The sequence below is a fragment of the Anomaloglossus baeobatrachus genome, chromosome 1 (assembly GCF_048569485.1).
Source record: "Anomaloglossus baeobatrachus isolate aAnoBae1 chromosome 1, aAnoBae1.hap1, whole genome shotgun sequence".
NCBI classification, from domain to species: domain Eukaryota; kingdom Metazoa; phylum Chordata; class Amphibia; order Anura; family Aromobatidae; genus Anomaloglossus; species Anomaloglossus baeobatrachus.
This window is the reverse complement of record NC_134353.1, coordinates 862,056,075-862,075,242: the sequence shown is the minus strand read 5'-3', so window position 1 is coordinate 862,075,242 and position 19,168 is coordinate 862,056,075. Positions and strand designations below refer to the sequence as shown.

At 45.1% G+C, this 19,168-nt stretch overlaps 1 protein-coding gene across 1 annotated transcript in view; it reads left to right on the top strand.

Annotated features, from left to right (window-relative positions):
* The window catches only part of SLC30A5 (solute carrier family 30 member 5), a 99,769-nt gene that overhangs the window by 53,990 nt on the left and 26,611 nt on the right, over positions 1-19,168 (top strand). Inside the window, exons 7-13 of the mRNA XM_075342454.1 lie at positions 3,655-3,731; positions 6,376-6,546; positions 8,753-9,041; positions 15,683-15,891; positions 17,229-17,386; positions 17,510-17,639; positions 18,843-19,083. Coding sequence (XP_075198569.1) covers positions 3,655-3,731; positions 6,376-6,546; positions 8,753-9,041; positions 15,683-15,891; positions 17,229-17,386; positions 17,510-17,639; positions 18,843-19,083 — 1,275 coding nt within the window. The remainder of the gene's footprint in view (positions 1-3,654; positions 3,732-6,375; positions 6,547-8,752; positions 9,042-15,682; positions 15,892-17,228; positions 17,387-17,509; positions 17,640-18,842; positions 19,084-19,168) is intronic.

The window sequence follows — 19,168 nt, the reverse complement described above, 5'->3', positions numbered from 1 at the left end:
TGGCTGAGATTATTGCGGTTGCACATACCTCTGCCACGCAGGTTGTGTCCTTCACTTCTCAGGCGTAGGTGTTTTCGTTCTACGCCATGAACGCCGTTCCTGGACTCTGCGAGCCGTACAGCGGTAGCATCCACCAATTCAGTGGCAGTCTGCAGGGCCATGTGGCTACGTGAATGGAAGGCAGGCTCTGCTTCCAAGAAGTTCTTAACCGGTTTGCCATTTTCTGGCGACCGTTTGTTTGGCGATCAATTGGATGAAGTTACTAGACAGTCTCGTCCTTGCCCCAGTCCAAGACCGATGGGTGAGAGACATTCTGTCTCACGGTTACAGGATACAGCTCTGCTCTCGTCCTCAGACTCGTTTCTTCAGAACATCTCCGCCCCCCGAGTGAGCCGATGCACTTTTTCAGGCGGTGAACACTCTGAAGCCTCGATGTCACAAGGAGACTTCCTAGCATCAATTGACATCAAGGATGCTTATCTACATGTGCCGATCGCACCCGAGCTTCAACGCTTTCTGCGTTTCGCCATCAGGGATGAACACCTTCAGTTCGTGGCACTGCCATTCGGCCTGGCGACAGCCCCACGGGTCTTCACCAAGGTCATGGCAGCAGTGGTGGCGGTCCTACAGGGCCACTCGGTGATCACTTACCTAGACGATCCTCTAGTCAAGACACCCTCCTGGGTGGCATGTCAACACAACCTGACCATTGCTCTGGAGACTCTCCAGGGGTTCGGGTGGATCATCAAAATTCCAAGGTCAAAACTGACACCGACCCAATCACTGACTTATCTCGGGATGGAGTTTTATACTCTCTCAGCGATAGTGAAGCTTCCGCTGCATAGTCAGCGTTCACTACAGACAGGGGTGCAATCTCTCCTTCGGGCCCAGTCACCCCTTGAGGCGCCTCATGCACTGTCCCAGGAAGATGGTGGCAGCAAGGGAGGCAGTTCCCTTGCGCAGTTTCGTCTGCGTCCGATTCTATCGGACACCGCAAATGGGACAGGAGGTCGACGTCCCTAGACAAGAACGTCTCTCTTTCCCTTGCAGCAAAACCTCTCTTCAGTGGTGTCTTCTTTCCACTTCCTGGGCGAAGGAAAAATCCTTCCGGCCCCCAGCCGGGGCTGGGGTCACGACGGACGCGAGTCTGTCAGGGTGGGGAGCGGTCTTCCTCCACCACTCGGCTCAGGGAACCTGGACTCCGACAGAGTCCTCCCCTCAGTTCAATGTTCTGGAGATAAGGGCAGTGGATCTAGCCCTAAAGGTGTTCCAGCGGTAGCTGGACGGCAGGCAGATCCGAATTCAGTCGGACAACGCCAAGGCAGTTGCGTACATCAACCACCAGGGCGGCACACGCAGTCATCAAGCCTTCCGAGCAGTTCGGCGGATTCGGCTGTGGGCGGAAGCCACAGCCTCCAACATCTCCGCAGTTCACATCCCGGGCGTAGAAAACTGGGAAGCAGATTTTTCTCAGTCGCCAGGGCATGGACGCAGGGGAATGGTCTTCACCCGCACGTGTTTCTAGAGATCTGTTGCCGTTGGGGAACGCCGGACGTCGATCTAATGGCGTCTCAGCACTACAACAAAGTCCCGGCATTCATGGCTCGGTCCAAGGATCACAGAGCTCTGGCGGCAGACGCGCTAGTTCACGACTGGTCGCAGTTTCGACTGCCTTATGTATTTCCTCCTCTGGCACTACTGCCCAGAGTGTTACGCAAGATCAGGTCAGACTGTCGCCGCGCCATCCTCGTTGCTCCAGACTGGCCGAGGTGATCGTGGTACCCGGATCTGTGGCACCTCACGGTGGGTCAACCGTGGACTCTCCCAGACCGACCAGACTTGCTGCCTTAAGGGCCATATTTCCTTCTGAATTCTACGGCTTTAATCCTCACTGTGTGGTGGCTTCTAGCGTCATCAGGGATATCTCCAGATGTCATTGCTACCATGAGACAGGCCAGGAAACCAACGTCCGCCAAGATCTATCACAGGACTTGGAGGATCTTCTTATCCTGGTGCTCTGATCAGGGTTTTACTCCCTGGCCGTTTGCGAAAGAAAGTGGGCAAGGCAAAGGGTGGCCTTCCTAGTGGCAGTCACATCACTCAGAAGAGTATCTCAGCTGGCAGCGCTGTCATGCAAAGCCCCCTTCCTGGTGTTTCACCAGGATAGGGTGGTTCTACGTCCGGTCCCGGACTTTCTCCCTAAGGTATCCCCGTTTCGTCTTACCCTCTTTGGGTCCGCATCCAGTTCACCAATGTGAAAAGGATTTGCATTTATTAGATCTGGTGAGAGCACTCCGGCTCTACATTTCTCGCACGGCGCCCCTGCGCCGGTCTGATGCGCTCTTGTCCTTACCGCGGACCAGAGTAAGGGATTTCAGGTTTTCAAGTCAACCTTGGCTCGGTGAATCGAGGAACCGATTCTTGAAGCCTACCGTTCTTTTGGGCTTCCGATTCCTGCAGGGCTGAAGGCCCATTCTACCAGAGCCGTCGGTGTCCTGGGCATTGCGACACCAGGCTACGGCTCGGCAGGTGTGTCAGGCGGCTACCTGGTCGAGTCTGCACACTTTCACGAAACACTATCAGGTGCATGCCGATGATTCGGCAGATGCCAGCCTAGGTAGGCGAGTCCTTCAGGCGGCAGTTGCCCACCTGTAAGAGGGGGCCGTTTTTCGGCTCTTTTTATCGAGGTATTCTTTTACCCAACCAGGGATTGCTTTTGGACATCCCAATTGTCTGGGTCTCCCAATGGAGCGACAAAGAGGAAGGGAATTTTGTTTACTTACCGTAAATTCCTTTTCTTCTAGCTCCTATTGGGAGACCCAGCACCCGCCCCTGTTCCCTTCGGGCTGTTGTTCTTTTGTGTACACATGTTGTTCATGTTGAATTGTTCTTTTGGTTCATGGTTTCAGTTCTCCGAACATCCTTCGGATTGAATTTACCTTAGACCAATTTATAAGTTTCCTCCTTCCTGCTTTTGCACCAAAACTGAGGAGCCCGTGATGCACGGGAGGGTGTATAGCAGAGGGGAGGGGTTACACTTTTTAAAGTGTAATACTTTGTGTGGCCTCCGGAGGCAGAAGCTATACACCCAATTGTCTGGGTCTCCCAATAGGAGCTAGAAGAAAAGGAATTTACGGTAAGTAAACAAAATTCCCTTCTTCTCCTTCCTGCTTTTGCACCAAAACTGAGGAGCCCGTGGTCCACGGGAGGGTGTATAGGCAGAGGGGAGGGGTTACACTTTTTTAAAAGTGTAATACTTTGTGTGGCCTCCGGAGGCAGAAGCTATACACCCAATTGGCTGGGTCTCCCAATAGGAGCTAGAAGAAAAGGAATTTACGGTAAGTAAACAAAATTCCCTTTTTTGTCAGAAAATAATTCATCAATGAAGAGGCACAGTAGTTCATGCAGTGCGTTTCCATCACAAAATTTGCAAATTGATGGAAAGAGATATTTGGGCATGCTGCCTTCTAGATGGGCATGCCACCGGGGGAAAAAATCAGGAGGTAGAAATAAGGAGACAGCTGCACTTGTGTGGTGATAGGCAGGAAGGTCACTCTTGGTATCTGCAGGCCGTCAATCTTCTATGGCCAGAACAGGCCCAGATGAACACTTTCTTATGATCCGATCATTTCACCCTTAACGTTCCTCGTGTAGCTGAAGGACATCACGACAGTGCACTTACACACTTCTTGTACACGGCTTTCTCCCTCTTAGGTGTGGCCGACCACAAGGTAAGAAGAATCTGATGGTCTTTCTCCACCTGTATAAGTGTATTTCTGGTGCCATCTGTATCCTACAGCCGCAGTTTGTCCATTTTTGCACAAATGCAGTGAAATGGTTGCAGACGCCTTCAACTGTCCTGTGCTCTGTGTTTTTTGGGAACTCTCTCCGTATTCTCAAATGGACACAGACCTCATCAGCGCTCCCAAAGCAAAGATCTGCGTCTTATCTTTCCGAGTTAGGGTAGTCCAAGACAATTTATGTCTGAGAAGCTGTCTGACAACCAATATGGCTGCCTTTATAGCAACCACTGCTTTCTCAGGCTCTTAAATCTCCCTATTTGTCTAGTGAAGGAGTCAAGCGTACTTGTTGCTCCTGATTGTTGGTCAGAATATAATGTAGATGTGGGAATCTGACCACCTACTCCCGCTTATCTTCAAGAACAAAGGGATTACAGTCCTTTTGGCCTTTTTCTTGTGCACCTTCTTTCGAGAGAATGGCAACTCCGCTCTATTCAAGTTAAAGGGGTACTCCTATATTTGATATGTCCGCTGTGAACCTCCCATTGCTAAACCAGTTCAATGTGTCCCCTATTCACATCGATGGGCGTTACACAAACTGAGTAGCGCCACGAGCAGGGTTGCCTCCATTGGCACCCAATAACTCTTGCTATGACGCTGGACAAGACTGAAATAGGTGCAGGTTACAAAGATGAAACCTGCAGTTGTCACTCATTAAAGGGAATCTGTCACCAGGTTTTTTCCACCTAATCTGAGAGCAGCATATAATGTATGGGCAGAGATCCTGATTCCAGTGATGTGTCACTTACTGGGCTGCTTAGTGTAGTTTTAATAACATCACTGATTAATCAGCAGTAGATTATCATTACAGGACTACTTGGTGTGATGCAGGTAGTCCAGCATATTAATGAGTTATGTATAACTGCTGGATCTGCAGCAGAGAACACATTGATTTTATCAAAATGACAGCAAACAGCTCAGTAAGTGACACATCGCTGGAATCCGAGTCTCTGTCTCTACATTATGCTGCTCTTAGATGTGGGAGCAAAAAATTGCTGATAGCTTCCCTTTAAGAAAGGGAGATAGGTGTTGGGCTGTCGACTGTCTCACTATTGGGGTAAATGTGTGAGACTTCCTGCTGAACTGGGAGATAAAACATTGAATTTATCAAAATGACAGAAGAGGGCTCAGTATGTGACACATCGCTGGAATCAAGATCTCTGTCTCTACATTATGCTGTACTCAGATGGGGGTGCAAAAACCTGGTGACAGATTCCCTTTAATTGCTTGTTCACACCTAGTCTGAATCAGTCTGTGTGCACAAGGACCAACGTAAGGTAGGGTGCTACTTCACACAATCGTTTTTACACGCGGACCCATGGTCTGCATGTAAAAAATTGCAGTGTGGCTAGTTTAGTCTGCATTCGGGATCAGTCACCCATTATAAGTCAGTGTGTGCGGGGGAAAAAAACTGCTCACGTACGGGTTACCATATGTATGCATGCGGTCTTCATCAATGCGTTCCAATTATTCCGATAGGAAAGTGGATTTGACCTTTATTTATTGTTCATGTAAAAACCATACGCCATGCCGACATACAAAATGGACACACCGAAGCAATGCAGATCATGAAGACCGACATAATACATAAGGAAAAACATAATTTGTTTTTATTTTGGATGAAAATGGATAAATTTGCGTATGTTTGTGTGAACCCGGCCTTGACTATGTGCACACGTTGCTTTTTTTTTTTTTTGCAGATATTTTGCATATAAAAAAGCATGTTTTGGCAAGAAAAATACAGCTGAAAAAACAAGCATTTTTTTATCGAATTTATGCATTTTTTTTCAGTTGCATATTTTCCTGCTGTTTTTCTTTTTTTTTTTTTTTTTCCTTTCTTTCATGGCGATCGTTGGGGTTCGGAACTGTACCCCCGAGATCGCCACCCGGTCTCCGGTTGATGTTACAGCCAAGATTCGGCTCCCTCTGCGCGGAGCGATACCTGCGCCACTCCTGGCAGTTTAAACCCCTGAATGCTGCGATCAGTGTCACGCAGCATTCAGAAGGAAGGGAGAGGAATCACCTCTCCCTGATGATCGGGTCCCTGTAATGCGATCACAGGGACTTGATCACTGTCATGGCATGATGACCCCGGGTTACTGAGCTACAGAAAGCCTCTCACACCATGCTGTATGCACGGTGTGTGAGGCGAAGTATCAGATGTAATCCCCTGTAGTAATATAGCATTGCAGGGGATTATAGAAACACAGAAACAATTGACACGCTGCTTCTTTCGTCAACAAAATCTGCAGATAAAAAAGAAGCCACGTGTGCACAGCAAGTCACAATTCTCATAGACTTTGCTGGGATGAGTTTTCCTTGTAGTATTGATTAGAATCTTCAAGGAAAAATGCATGTAAACAGCAACGTGTGCACAGAGCATAGCGTCCTGTGCAGATTCTCCCCTTTAATGAAGCCGTGCTGCACATGATCTGCTTGTATGTGGCTTTTTGGGATTTCTCACATTTTTCATTACTCCTCCACTGTATCTGGACCCGTATATTTTATTACTTTTTTTATTCTTGAATAATAAGGCTGTATTAATGGCCGTGCCTCTGTTTTCTTGTGATTTCAGGGAGGAGTGCTGTTGCTTGTGTTAGCTTTATGTTTCAATGTTGGTTTCCACGCAGCTTCCAGAAAGCTTTCTCTAGATATCGGTGGAGCCAAGCGTCTGCAAGCGTTGTCTCACCTGGTCTCTGTCATATTGCTGTGCCCATGGGTCATCGTGCTCACTGCAACTACCGAGGTAATCGCCATGCCCATCTGTAGACGCCTTACGTCATGTCTTATACAAGTGTCCAGATGACACTTAGAGAAAAAAGAGAGAAACCAGATCCGTCTGTAACTCCTCAGTAAGCTCAGCCTCGGGCTGAATGCTCCTTACGGCTGGGAATGATTGACGTTAACGATCTGCACATCTTTTGGGATTATTTTCTTACATAAAAGATTGTATTTTTGGGCTAAAAATAATTTCAGCAAATGGTTCCGTTAAAGGGAACCTGTCACCACTTTTTTGGCGTATAAGCTGCGGCCACCACCACCGGGCTCTTATATATAGCATTCTATCATGCTGTATATAAGAGCCCAGGCCGCTGTGAGAACATAAAAAACACTTTATAATACTTACCTAACGGTCACTTGGTTGGCCATATGGGCGTCTCCGCTCTCTGGTGCCGGCGCCGCCTGTTTCGGCCATCTTCGTCCTCTTTCTGAAGCCTGGGTGCATGACGCGTCTGCGTCATACACACTCGCCGATCCTGCGCAGGCGCACTACAATACTTTGATCTGCCCTGCTCAGGACCTGAATTCCGGCGAGTGTGTATGACGTCGGACGCGTCATGCACCGCGGCTTCTGAAGATGGAGGACGAAGATGGCCGAAAGAGGAGGCACTGGCACCGGACAACGGAGACGCCCATATGGCCAACCGCGCAACCGTTAAGTAAGTATTATAAAGTGTTTTTTATGTTCTACACAGCGGTCTGGGCTCTTATATACAGCATATTAGAATACTGTATATAAGAGCCCGGTGGTGGTGGCCGCAGATTATAAGGCAAAAAAGTGGTGACAGGTTCCCTTTAAGGCATTTGTACCGTTTGGCATGTACAGGCTCTTTTCTTTCCTTGAACGTTGTTTATTGCAGAATGAGTTAACGGAGGATCCATGAGTGAGCTTGTACCTCTCATCTAGTTTTCTCAGCTTCTCCCCAGATTTATGACCACCAAGCTGGCTTTCATGTGGTAATAAATCAGCGGACACTGGCTTATAAAAAGGCAAATAAGAGTTCCGTCCTTCTCATCAGAACAAGCTCACTGACAGATTCTGTTAGCTCATCCTTCAGCTAGCAATAGACAGTCCGGCACAGATGCTACAATAGGCAAATGGTGCAAAAGTTTCAATAAAACTCAATTACAAAAATAAAGTTTAATTTAAACTACATGCATTTAAGTAAAAAGGGGGGAAAAATGGCCAAATACTCAACACTATGGTTACCCCTGATGAATGGTCATCGCCATAATAAACATTAGGGGACGTGTCAGCTCTGATCTGTTTTATTATATACTTGTCTCTTTAAGATATCTGCATTACTTATTACAACACTGTGTTATGCCGTCCCTATGTTATTCCTCAAGGAAATATATGAACTAAGTGACATATGGGTATTACTGATATAATGAGGAGTATTTTGACACTGTCCGGCTAGGGACACCACTTTGTAACAAGGGAAATGGAACCGTAGTGTCATACTTCATACATTACTTATTACGTGATAGAGAATAACTTTTTTGTTTTTTCTTTGGTTTTTTTTTTTGTTTTTTTTAAAGGGCACCTGTCATGTCACCAAACTACAAGCTTGCAGAACAGTTAGAGGGTTACTCTAGTATCTACGCTGATAGTTGCATTGCTGTCATGCCACCTTCCTGAAAGCATAGCTACAGGGAGAAAATGTACCTAATTTCCTCTCTGGAGCCGCCAGCTTTCAGTCATAGAGGTGCGGCTGAGTACATAGTGAGTGTCTGCTATAGTCTTGCCCCTTCACGTTTACTTATGGCTCGCTCTGCACAGGCAAGCTTATAGCTAACACTCACTGTGTGCTGAGCAGTGACTGAAGCCACAACGGCTGCTTCTCTATGACTGAAAGCCAAAGCCAGCAGCTCCCAGGAGGAATAAAGTTAATTTTCTCCCAGTAGCTGCACTTTCAGTAAAGTGGCAGGACAACATTGTAATGCTGTTTTAACCTACAGATTAAACACATATAAGCAGGTTTATAACGTTTGAAGACTCGATATGATCTCTTTATGTTTAATGTTTTACCAACAAACAAAATTTGAATGATATGATCTCTTTTTAACATGGCACTAAAGGCTTTTTAATATTTTTTTTTTTTTCTGGTAGTTTGAGCTATATAACTGCTGGTTCTAAGTCCAAATGTTGTGTTTTTCCCTCATTTCAGAGCAAAGTGGAGTCGTGGTGGTCCCTGGTAATGCCATTCGTCACCGTCATTTTCTCCGTCATGATTCTGGATTTCTACGTGGAGTCCGTTTGCGCAGTTAAAATGGAAATCTCAAAATGTGCCCGCTACGGGTTCTTTGTCATTGCTCTGAGCGCGTTGCTTCTTGGCAATTTCTGGACTCATCCTATTACTGACCAGCTCCGAGCGATGAATAAGCCGGCACACCAGCTGAGTACTGAACATGTGCTGTCCGGAGGGGTGGTCGTCAGCGCCATTTTCTTCTTGTTATGTGAGTAGTAGTGGTAAGGACGGATCCACATCTTCTATTCTGTAGAACCAAGCCCATACACTCCAGTAATGTCGAATGTTGAGGCTGTCCGAATGTGTGCAGATTCACAGCTCCAAGTCTTTACCTTGTGTGTGATTTCTGCAATTGCCGTATGATTGCAGTGGATTTATACATACATGGTGGTGAACAAACTGCAGATGTGACCGGCTGCATGTGCAACTCTGTGTGCTCATCCGCTGTGTGGACGGTGCAGGAGCTGCCTTTACCATCATTATGGTCTATAAAACTTATCACGTTGACTTTCTTCCAAACTATCGGACCAACGGGCAGTGTGACCCGTGGCACAAATGGACAGCATACAAACCTATTTAAGGGTTCACACAGAATGAAAATAAGCGAACCAAGGGTTAAAGTAGTCAGAGCCATAAACATGACTCATAAATGATGTAATCGCACAAAACCTTCTTGCAAAAAATAGAAAAAGTTTTATTAGAGAAATTATTTTCACAGCAAGAGGTAAAATACAATGAATAACATCCACTCAATAAGGATCAGGTGAACATAGGGAGTCCCTAGCAAAGATACTAGGTGTAAAACATGACAGGTGTGGGCAGTATGGGGGTACATGATATGCTGGATCACAGAGAATCCCATATGTTCCAGTACAACAAGATGAATCCTATATATGGTCCAAAACCCAAATCATATAAGGATTAAATGACCACACATAGCGTGTAAATCAGGGCTGTGGAGTCGGTAAGCCAAACCTTCGACTCCGACTCCGACTCCTCAAATTCTCTTGCACCGACTCCGACTCCGGCTCCGACTCCGACTCCGGCTCCGACTCCGACTCCTACATATATTGCTTATAGTTAGGTGAAAAATTTATTGTAGTACATGAATATGTGTATGTGAACATTAGACATTTAATAATTTTTATGATACAATAATCAAGATATTTGGATAGAACATAAAATATATTTATTGGATACAACTTTAGAACACAAAAAACTGTAATAAATTGTAAATATGTAATACACTATGTAATATACAGTAGATTACATATATATCTTGTGTGTGTATATACACTGTGTGTATATATATATATAATATTACATATTTACAATTTATTAGTTTTTTGTGTTCTAAAGTTGTATCCAATAAATATTTTATGTTCTATCCTAATATCTTGATTATTGTATCATAAAAACAATTAAATGTCTGATGTTCACATTATACTACAATAAATTTTTCACTTAAATATAAGCATTATACTAAATGTTATTATTTAGTAAAATATTCAGCACATTCTGCATTGCACTCCTGTCCCCAATTTATTATATATTTTAGGAGTCGGAGTCGGTGCATTTTATACCGACTCCAACTCCGACTCCGACTCCACCAAAATGAGCTCCGACTCCACGACTCCGACTCCGACTCCACAGCCCTGGTGTAAATGTCATCCCACAAGAATATAGTATTAAAGAGATCACTCAGTATACTGTAGCAATAAGCCACGGCCTTCCTCCCGAGGAAGAAACACGAAACGTGCGCATTGGGGCACGTTACACAGGGTGTCTGACCTGACATGGGTGAGGTATTGCAGATGTGTACTTAGTTGATTAGGGGTTTCACCTCCTGATTGTGCCTTATTAACGGGCTTATTGCTACAGTATACTGGGTGATATCTTTAATACTATATTCTTGTGGGATGACATTTACACACTGTGTGGTAGTTTAATCATTATATAGGCTCATTATTTTACATAGACTTACTCTCCACTGAACAGCTCCAACTGGAAAAAAATGTTTGCAAATCTAACATCGGACCACTAGGTGGAGCAATAATGTTGTGTTTCAGCCCATAAAAGTGCTAGACGATGTTTGCATTTTGGTATCATTATATTTCTGTGTGGGAAATAACTGTTGTCACAATACGGTTTTCATGGAAGACTAACTTCTTTTCTCAAAGTACAATGGAACCTTGGTTAATGAGAACAATCCGTTCTGGGAGTGTGCTTGTTAACCAAGTTACTCGTTCAGCAAAGCAAGATTTCCCATAGGAAATCATTGCAATGCAGACAATTCGTTCCACAACTTGTTAAATGTCCCATCCTGGTCCCCTATTGTGCTATTCCACACACGCACATATTATGCTTACCTTACCTTCCGTTCCATCGCCGGCCTCCTGGGACTTGCTGTTCGCTGGTACGGGCTGTGTATCGGGTAACTATCATGACGAGGGAGGAACTTCCGCTGCCAGAGCGCTGACGTCAAAGGCAGGAGCCTCTTGCCTCTGATTGGCCAGCGCGCTGCCTTTGAGTAGCGGCTGACAGGTGAAGTTCCTGCCTCGTCGCGATGCTTGCCGAATGCCGATACACAGCCTATACCGGCGAACTACAGGACCCAGGAGGCCGGCGATGGAACGGAAGGTACACACATTATGCTCACCTTACCTTCCGTGCCTTCGCCAGCGTCATGGTTCTTGTAGTTCGCCGCGAGGATTCCTCCCTTGTCGCGATGTACCGGCGAACTACAAGAACCATGAGGCCGGCGATGGAACGGAAGGTAAGGTGAGCATAATACTGTATGTGTGTGCGTGTTTGTTTGTGTTTGTGCGTGCTTGTGTGCGTTTGTGTGGACTGCAAGTGCGAGTTAGAGCGCGGTGGATGTACGGAACCAGAAGTGTGTGCGGTGAGTATTTTGCTCGTACATCAAAGCTTTCTCGTAAACAGAGTTACAAATTTACAGCAAGCTTTGCTCGTTAGGCAAAATACTCGCTAACTGGGTTACTCGTTAAGCGAGGTTCCACTGTATCTATTTAAAGGATTTGTCCAATACTGAAAACTTTCTTGATCGCTTCATTTCAGGATACAGAACCATGAGCTAGTCTGCTGCCACCTGGAGGCTGACACAGATATTGCACACAACTAAAAATTGGCTCATCCCCCCAGCAGTTTAACCTCGCCTGACGGCATCCAGCCTCCTCCATTGGGGGCAGGGTCTGTTTCAGATGTTGGCCCATAGAGACCAAGTTAGATGTTAACTGTTTCTCTTTTTTACTTTTCAGCTCAATGACTTATAGGGTAACAGGGCGTAATTGTACTCTCTCTTTCACCCTTGTAGTGGCAGAGTACAGGCTGTAATTGTTCAGTTTGTATCCTTGCGCCTGTATGGGTAGACCCCATGTATCTTAGCCCATTTTACAATCAGGTACCAGGTGGTGGTCTTTTAGCCTTGTGGCCTCCTGCCCGTCCCCCCATAGCGCGTGTTTGTATGGAGCAGAAGATGGAGTCTGGCCTTCACTAACTTCTAGCCTTGTTCAAGACAAAAGAATTAGGTCCCCTACAATAGCCCTGTGTTGTGCTGCTTCCCTCCGGCACTTTCCTCTTCCCTCAGATCTTCGGGTGTTTCCCCTGAATCGGGGGTGTGGGTTGTGAGTGAAGAAGGGGATACTCGATTGAGTGCTCATTCATCATTAAAGTTTTACAGGGTCCGCACTGTTTCTTCTGCAGATGTAATTCTTGTCAGAAAGATGCGCAGGCGGCAGCTTAGGCAGAAGTGTGAAACGTCTGTGGTTACAGTATATTTGGTTTTCATTCACAACCCAAGGCCAGCTTTAGGATGTGCCATGGTTTTATGTCCCCCAATGAAGGACTGAGAAAAGTAGATTTTTGGTACTTACCATAAAGTCTGTTTCTAGTTAGTTTTCATTGGGGGACACAGCTCTCTCCCTGGGTGCCCGATTGGCTGTATATTTAGCTTTGTCCTTCTCTTGGTGCCAAATTGTAATTTATTATTTTCTTCTAAGCTTGACTGTTACTTCTCCCACTGCTTTCTCATTAAACTAAGGAGGCCGGATGCTAGTCTGCTGGGGAGGAGACAATTTTTAGTTTTATGTAATATCTATGTCAACCTCAAGGTGGCAGCAGACACACATGGTTCTCTGTCCCCCAATAAAGACTAACGAGAAACAGTTTTTTTAATGTGAATACCAAAATTGTTTTTATTTCTAGGCATGAACGGTTTTAATACAACAATCTGTGGCACATTTTCCTTTTAGTCCCGCTGCAATCCAGTGTACTATGCCCAATAGGGAGGCCTGCACCAGCTCTGGAAGTGCTGTCTGCTCTGGTGTGAAGTCATCAGGACTGCTGCAATTTGTGATTAGCTGCAGCGGTCAAGTGACTGGCCGAAAGTATACTTTTGCTAACAACTGGCTCTGCAGTGAATCTGTGGAGCATGATTTGTCAGTCCAAGACACACCTCTATGACTGAAAGCCGGCATCTCCTGGGAGAAATAAAGTTAATGTTCCCCCGGGTGCCGTACTTAGTACCTAGCAGATTCCTTTTAATATATGGGTGGTGCCTGCTACATTCTTACTTTTTGCCTTAGTTTATGAGATATAAAACTGTTGACTGAAAGAGAACCTGACATAAGGATCAAGCAAGATACAGTAAAGGGTATGGGCTTAAAGGCGCTGTGCTGCTGATTTAATAGCTACCTTCACTTCCACAGCCTGGTTATTCTTGAACCCCTTAACAACCGCAGGCAGTAAAGTTACGTCCTAGCGGTCATAGTGTTAATCACCCCTGGCTGCCGCGGGCTGATTTATACAGCTGATATGTGTGCCTACAGGTACGAGCAGATCCGTCATCCGTCCGTATCTGTTAACCCCTTAAATGCCGCTGTAAAACTGTCAGTGGAATAATAGTGGTAGCGGTATTCCGTTTACTCACCGCCCGACAACAGAAGTCACGTGACATGATCACGTGGATTCGGTGGTTGTCATGGTAGAACAGGGTCATGTGATGACTCCTGTAGCTCACAAGACTCGCTTCCTATCGCACACGGCTGAGAGCTGTGTGAGATAGGAGATGAGCATATCTGCTGATCACAGCTGTGTAGCTGTGATCAGCAGATATGGAAGAGCGATCAGACTGTTGATTCTTAAAGTCTCCTAGGGGGACTAGTAAATAAAAAAAAAAAAGTTTTGAAAAATTAAAAAAACCTAAAATTTCAAATTCCCTGCCCCCCCCTTCGCCCTATTGAAAATTAAAGGGTTAAAAAATATACACACATTTGGTGTGGTGTAGCGGCAAAAAATTCAAAGCGCCAAAATTTCGTGTTTTTGTCGCCACAAATTTTGTGCAAAATGCAATAACAGACTATCAAAACGTAGCATCTGCACAAAAATGATACCATTACAAACGTCAGCTCGAGACGCAAAAAATAAGCAGTCACTGAGCCATGGATCCCGAAAAATGAGAACACTATGGGTCGCGGAAAATGGCACAAAACATACGCCACTTTTATTGGACAGACTTCTGATTTTTTTTTTTCTTTACCCCTTAGATAAAAGTAAACCTATTCATGTTTGGTGTCTACGAACTCGCACCGACCACAGGCATCACACCGACACATCAGTTTTACCATATAGTAAACACAGTGAATAAAATTTCTCAAAAACAATCACACTTTTTTGCTATTTTTCTGCATTTGCAATTTTTTTTGCAGTTTTCCAGTACACTATATGGTAAAACTCTTGATTTCATTTAAAAGTACAACTCATTCCACAAAAATCGAGCCCTCACATATCTATATTGACGGAAAAATAAAAACGTTACGGATCGTGGAAGAAGAGTGGTGAAAAAACGGAAAGCGCAAAATCGGCCAGTCGTGAAGGGGTTAATCACAATTAGAAATTTTGGTGAAATGAAGTGTTCGTACAGCTTGACCTAAATGTAGATAAGGGTCTTCAGCTCAGCCACGGCCCCTCGGCTGCTTCTACTGTACAAACAGCTCATTCCACCAGAACATCTAATGGTGATTATGGAATAACCAGGCAGTGGATTTCTACAGTGAAGGTAGCTATTAAATCAGTAGCACAGCGCCTTTATACCCATACATTTAGTGTATCATGTCTGATCCCGACGACAGTTTCTCTTTAATTTCACCTCCTCTCTGGCGGTCTGTGTGGGTTTTTTTAACCACAATAGGTTGGTGGATTCATTACCATTTTTTTTTTATTTTTTTTTAACTATACAAACTGAATCCCCCGACAATTTTTGTGATGTGACTGCTTCCTAAATTCCTATTTACTTGTGGTCACAACATAATTTGTTCCCCATGAGATCATAAAATACCTTCTGCTTTTTATTTTTTGTTTTTTGTTTTTTATTTTGTCATTTTCCACTGTAACTAGGGCAGCAATATCAGCCCTGGTCACAGGGGAAAACTGCCCCTGTGATCCGAGTTTTAGCTAAAACCTAGCAGCAATGCTTTGCCAGTGGTTTTGCCGTTGTTCATGACATACTACACTAAACTTAGACGACCAAAGTGCTTACACACCTATGAACTCTTACCTCACCTTTCACTTTATATTAAGGCTTGTACAAAATCTAACAGGGAAAACAGATCATGCCATTCTTCATGCCAATGCTTTTGAATATATGGCACCTAGTGTGGATATGACAGAGCAGCACAATGAGACTGTTGGACTTCACACGATCTGTCCATGCAACCTAGAGACATAATATAAGCCACATTGCTATCCCAGGTATAAGCTGCTGTTGTATTTGTGCATTCTTTACTGTATGATATCCATTTACTTACCGTCCTGTTTAAATTCATCCTGCAGCTGCAAATATCCTGGCATCGGCCTCCAGGAAAGGACAGAAGGGCACCCTTGTAGGCTACTCACCTGAAGGGACGCCTCTCTATACCTTCATGGGAGACGCCCTGCACAGCACGTCCCCTTCCATGCCGAGATTCATAAAGGATTCCCTAAAGCAGATTCTCGAAGAGTATGACTCCAGGCAGATCTTCTATTTTCTGTGTCTAAATCTGGTGGGTACTGCCTGTGATGAGCAATTTACACCATCTCTATCAGTGAATCGCAACAACATCTAAGCACTTGGGGCTAAACGCTCATGACTTCTCCAGCTTGGTGTGTGTATATACTCCTCAACATTGTAACACTAAGAAGGAACAGTCATGATATGATGGAAATCACATGATTGATAGACATGTTATTCAACAAATTGAGATTTTTTTAAATGTTGTTTCCATTTTTTAGGATTTGCCTATGAAGAGCACGAATGAGCAGCACAGACAGAAATTCCCCAACTTAAACAGCTTGGCTGCTATTGGGGGTTATTAATGGTTGTCAGAGGAATGTTCTGCATTGCTTAATACACTTGAGGCACAAGTTATCAAGATCCGCTGCTGGCAGCTCCCTTTGTGATTGCCGGTGACGTCCCGGATGACCTCCAATTACGTATAGACCATGCAGGCTATTCACAATAAGACGAGCAATATGTGGCCTAGTGTTACGTTGAAAAATGACTCCTGAAACACTTAGGAGAAATGGTCGTACCTTTTGGATCCACCACCAAAATCAATGTAACACTGAGCTGTTAGTGTAACTGCAATTAAGACTAGGTTGTCTGGCTACCATATAATATGATGCCCAACGGACTAGTGTGACGTTCCCTCGCCTCTTCTTGGCATTGCCCACGTGGTCTCCAGACCAATCTGTGTCCAAGTCAAATCGATCACATCCAAGGTAAAAGTGAGATGACTGAAGAGGATAGACCTAAATGTCAGCCTTCCTGTCTCCATCTAACAAGCTCATTGTTGTATTGATTTGGTTGTGTGGAACCAGTGGTACAATCATTTACCCAAAGTGTCCCAGAATCCATTTTTCATTACAACTACTGCAGGCCCCATGTGAGCAGCCTTTGTGGCCTAATGGTGATATCATGACCTGTAGTGTCTCTGGACTTGTCTCAAGCTGAGGACATCCGGGACGATATTGCACAGCAATTGCAGAGGGAGCTGCCAGTGGTGGATCTTGATGAGTTGCCAAAGTGGATTCAGTGTGGCAGAACAATCTCACTTATAGCAGCAGCCAAGGCTAAGTGCGGGGATTTCTGCACGTGGCACTCACACTTTCGAAAAGTTTGTTTCCATGTTTTCATCACTTGTATATCGTTAACATGCTTATCCATGCTGCGATTTCTAGACCTCTACAACTTTTCCTTCTTGTTGCAGTTTTAATTGTGTAGTGTATAAGTATTAAGTAAGTTGCGTCTAAGAGAGTGGAGGTCAATTGGGGACCCCGCCAGTGCCATGGACTATATTCCATTCTTTGATGATGTATTCCTCTTCCTTCTGATTTTTAGGCATTCACATTCGTGGAGATTTTCTATGGAGTGTGGACCAATAGCCTTGGATTGCTATCGGATGGTTTCCACATGTTGTTTGACTGCTCTGCTCTTGTGATGGGACTTATCGCTGCACTAATGACCCGATGGAAAGCCACACGGATATTCTCTTATGGGTAAGAACGTGTATTTCTCTATATAGATCTCATGTGGCTGCACTATACAGTACATCCATGATATTTTTATTATACATGTAGCCTAACATTATATATTACAAATTTTGTTTCTTACTATTTCAGGTACGGCCGAGTGGAAATACTGTCCGGGTTTATTAATGGCCTCTTCCTGGTTGTGATCTCATTCTTTGTGTTTATTGAGGCCGTGGGCCGGATCTTTGATCCCCCTGACATCAATACAGATATGTTAACAGTAAGTATGGAAGTGTTTCCATTAATCGTTACAAGAGTTAAAATGCCTCACTCTATGGGCTGAAGAATAATGTTGTATGTATATAAGGGGTAACGAAGTAGCCAATATCCAGGGCTACCTTTACAGCCACCATGAAATAGTGATGTGGCTACCAGACTAGGATTCTGCAAATCTATTCACTCATCTGTGAACTATTTAAAGGGGAGATTCACTACTTAGCTTTACTAACCACATCGATATAAGGTTCACATACAAGGCTTCTCTCAAATTGTGTTGGCAATAGTGCCTCTGAGCGGCGCTATTGTGGTCCACTCATCCCCATCGCGTGACCCCCAGGCTCTGTGAACTCTGAGATCTGGTTGTGTAATGTCAACTTCCAGTTGACCCGACATCACCGAGGCGGCCGGCCACTGTCTCTGTGAGTGACTGGGCTGTGAGCAGGTTTTCCCCGCTCATCACAGCCCAGCATCTCAAGACCTACCTCCTTCACTGCAGAGCGCCGCAACCACTGTGCTGAGTGGTGGAACTCCAACCACAGCCCAGTCACTCACAGAGACTGGGGCCGGCTGTGGTGATGTCAGGGGAACAGGAAATTGATGTGACATGACCGGATCTCACAGGTCACGGAGCCCGGCGGTCACGCGATGGGGATGAGCAAACCGTAATAGCGCAGCTCGGATGCACCGTTGCCTACACAAGGTATTTGAGAGAAGCCTTGTTTCCGAACCTTTTATCTATGTGGCTAGTAAAGCTAAGTAGTGAACCACCTCTTTAAAATACTTGGTCTCCTCACTCTTCATGATGGCAGATAATGGAAGAGAGAAGTATAGGGCTGTTAAATTTCAATATACCCAATAGTTGTGAGCCCCAAGAAAATAAGTGGCCATCAGAGGTTTCTGGTAGTTGCTACTCTAGGAAGAATACCTGCAATCCAGCAGACACTAGGCTGCTGGCTGCTTGGTGATGGCTACCTACTTAACTTCTGGGCTCCTCTGCAACTGAACCGGTCTGGAGATCTGGTACATCTGCAAACAAATAAAAAGTCTGTTATAGTTTCTTCTTCATGGGTGGTGACATATGGGGGCTTTTTTTTTTTTTTTTTTTTTTTTTTTTTTATAATCTTGTACACTCCATTTATCTCATTAGTCGTATTTCCTGATAAAAATAAGTCCAAATACTAAATGATCTGTTCTGTCTCAACAGCCAGTGTCAGTCGGGGGCCTTCTTGTCAATCTCGTTGGTATCTGTGCCTTTAGTCACGCCCACTCCCACGGTGGCTCCCGCGGAGGAGGGTGTTCTTCCCACGATCATGGTCATTCGCACCATGGACACGGCCATAGTCACGGACACGGTCATGGCCATTCTCAGGTTGAACACGGACATGCGCACAACCATGGTCATTCTCATGGATCCGCTGGAGCAGGAATGAATGCAAACATGCGTGGTGAGTACAGCGTTCATGGTGCACTTCGGCAATGATTTGATGCCTGAGGCCGGGTTGTAGTTTGTTGTGACCCCTCTCGCTTCTC